The sequence below is a fragment of the Tursiops truncatus genome, chromosome 1 (genome assembly GCF_011762595.2).
Source record: "Tursiops truncatus isolate mTurTru1 chromosome 1, mTurTru1.mat.Y, whole genome shotgun sequence".
NCBI classification, from domain to species: domain Eukaryota; kingdom Metazoa; phylum Chordata; class Mammalia; order Artiodactyla; family Delphinidae; genus Tursiops; species Tursiops truncatus.
In genome coordinates, this window is record NC_047034.1 from 34,125,157 (window position 1) to 34,127,960 (window position 2,804).

The 2,804-nt window shown below is 44.6% G+C and overlaps 1 protein-coding gene across 1 annotated transcript; it reads right to left on the reverse strand.

The window, feature by feature from the left end:
• Positions 1 to 639: 639 nt before the first annotated feature.
• On the reverse strand, positions 640 to 2,409 carry LEMD1 (LEM domain containing 1). The gene is made up of 3 exons (XM_073802204.1): positions 2,315 to 2,409; positions 1,610 to 1,747; positions 640 to 662 (listed from the first exon to the last, which is right to left on the reverse strand). The coding sequence occupies exons 1-3, from the start codon at positions 2,394 to 2,396 to the stop codon at positions 640 to 642; spliced, it is 243 nt and encodes an 80-aa protein (XP_073658305.1). The 5' UTR covers positions 2,397 to 2,409.
• Positions 2,410 to 2,804: the final 395 nt, after the last annotated feature.

Here is a 2,804-nt window from a genome sequence, read left to right on the forward strand (position 1 = left end):
CATTTCCAAATGAGGCCATGCCAGACTCTCGGGGAAAGCTCCCAGTGCCTGCGCCACCACCAATACCAGGCGTTACAGGGGACTTTTCAGAGGGCCCCAGGCACTTACATTGTTTGTTGAGCTCTTAATTTGAACTATATGAAACTGCCATTTTTTGTCCAGACATGGACAAAAATGTCATCTGTTCATCCTCATAATAGAAATTGTGAGAAAAGTGTAGAGTATGTGGTTGAAAGAGCACAATTATGACAGCCAGACCCGGGTTCAAATCTCAGTTCTGTCACAGTATATTCAATATATGCGAATTCCTGCTGTGTGCCTAGTACTGTTCTAGGACCTGGACACGTGATGGTAATGAAGACAGATGGACCTCACTCTTCATGGCACATTCTAATGGAAGCTTATCTTTGGGGGCTACTTCCTAGCTATATGATGTTGGGCCAGTCACCTGGCCTGTCTGAACTTCACCTAAGTATTGTGAAGGTTAAATGAGATAATGCCTGTTAGGCCAGAAATGCACTGATGGCCTTCAATAAGTGATAGTTTCTGTTATTTACTGCGGCTCACATAGGACTCCTAATAAATATTTATTGGATGAAAGAGCCTCGGAATGCATTGTGGGAATCTTCAAGCCCACCCCTAAGAGCCCAAACTGGACACCCCTGCAGGAGAATGGTGCACCTGGGGCAGGGGCCACTTGAAGGGAAACCCACGGATCCCAGAGTTCACCACTCCCGCCCTCCCTGGGACCTGGAAGAGACCAGCTGTGGTCAGCCCAGATTAAATCAGGAAGGCAGTAGGCACAGGAGGAGTTTGGGGAGGTGCAACCTAGTTCATATTTCATTTTTTTTTTAATTTTTAAAAAAATTTATTTATATTTTATTTTTGGCTGTGTTGGGTCTTTGTTGCTGTGTGCGAGCTTTCTCTAGTTGCGGCGAGCGGGGGCTGCTCTTCGTTGCGGTGTGCGGGCTACTCAGTGCGGTGGCTTCTCTTGTTGCGGAGCATGGGCTTTAGGCGCGCAGGCTTCAGTAGTTGTGGTACGTGGGCTCAGTAGTTGCGGCTCGCGGGCTCTAGAGCGCAGGCTCATTAGTTGTGGCGCACAGGCTTAGTTGCTCCGTGGCATGTGGGATCTTCCCGGACCAGGGCTCAAACCCGTGTCCCCTGCATTGGCAGGCGGATTCTTAACCACTGCGCCACCAGGGAAGTCCCTAGTTCATATTTCTTAATGGATGTGCAATCGTTTAATCTGAAGAAAATCATTGTCAAATTTATTGATTGAGGCAAAGCAGAGGTTGAGACCTCAAAAGAGACCTGGAAATCACCTGTAGGAACTTCCGGTTTTAGAAATCAAACACAGAGTTGGCTCTGTTTAGTAAGAGAACGTGCAGAATGACCAGTCCTTCCCCTGACAGTCTGCCCCACTGAGGCACTGGCATGAATGTAGACATGGAGTCAACAGATTCCTTTTGCAGCCCAAGGGCCTATTTTCCAGGCTCTGTGTGCAAAGAGCCCGTAGGGATATTTCACAGGTCACCCTGCCTACCATTTAAAGCTGCATAAATCATGCCGGACAAGGTATGAGTAAGCGCACAGCTGCTATCTACAGTACAGCTTCTGATGGTACCTTCACTGTCATCATAGTCCTGAGCCCTGTCCAGTTCTCTGGGTCCGTTCATCTCGGGTGATGCACAGGGAGTTGAGACCAACAATTGCACTAACTTCTTTTCCTTCACTTTTCTGGTGGAAGCTGAGAAGGAACGTGGAGAGCAGTTAAGTTGCTCTGTTTGTGTATGTGATCTCACTGGATTCAAAATATTTCACAGTTCAGGTCCTTATTCTTGTATCTTACATTATTGGCTAATTATGGCTTTTACAATAAGGTAGACCCCACAACTACTCAACTCACTCCTTTCCTTCCACCATCACTTAAGGTGGGGCCCCTGTGGATTGGCCACGGAGTCAGGCATTGGGTACGTTGGGGAACAAGACAGAAGAAGTTGTACATCCTATGTGCGGGAAATATGGACAGTAAGTACATAAACAGTGAACACAGTGCACATACTAGAAATGCATAAAGAGCCCAGGGTGATATAATCAAGAGTAACTGGTGTTTCACTCCTGTAAAAAAACAATCCTTCCTCTTTGGCACCAAATTTACTAATCTGTGAGTAAGAGCTGGGTTTTAAATTTTTTTCCTCTTTCTATTTTAATGGTTTTTATTGCATAGGTTCCTTCCACTGTAAATAATTCTCAATCTTTGGAGGTAGCTTATAGGTAATCATTGAGTAGTCTCTAATACTTGCTGCATACATACATAGTATTGGGCCAGGTGAAAATCCAAACTTGTCAAGTTCGTTCTGTAATTCGTCGTCACTCAGACACTTCACATCCACCATGGTGATAAAAGTTTGGTCTCTTTTCTGACAGTGGAATCCTTGAAATAGCAAAACATTAAGTTCCTTAAGACAGACTTACAAATGAGAACTAAAACTTGACCGGTCCACAGAAGTGTTTACGACCCCAGCTCTCCAGTCTTGGAGGCACACAAGCAGTAAAGCAAAAATCACCATTTTCTGCCATTTTTCTGTCATAAATCTCTTCTGGATTTAGTGGCCTCAGTGAAAATCTTTGGATGGGTGTCACTTTTCCCAGCATCTTTGGGGTTCAATTATATCTAACTTTTCTACTCAACTAATGGAAGAAAAATCTTCTGCACAAAATGAACAAATATTTCCATTACTGTTTAGGAACTCTAAGTTAAGACCCAAGCTCTGGGAAGAAGTTAATTAAACATGAAAGAGCTG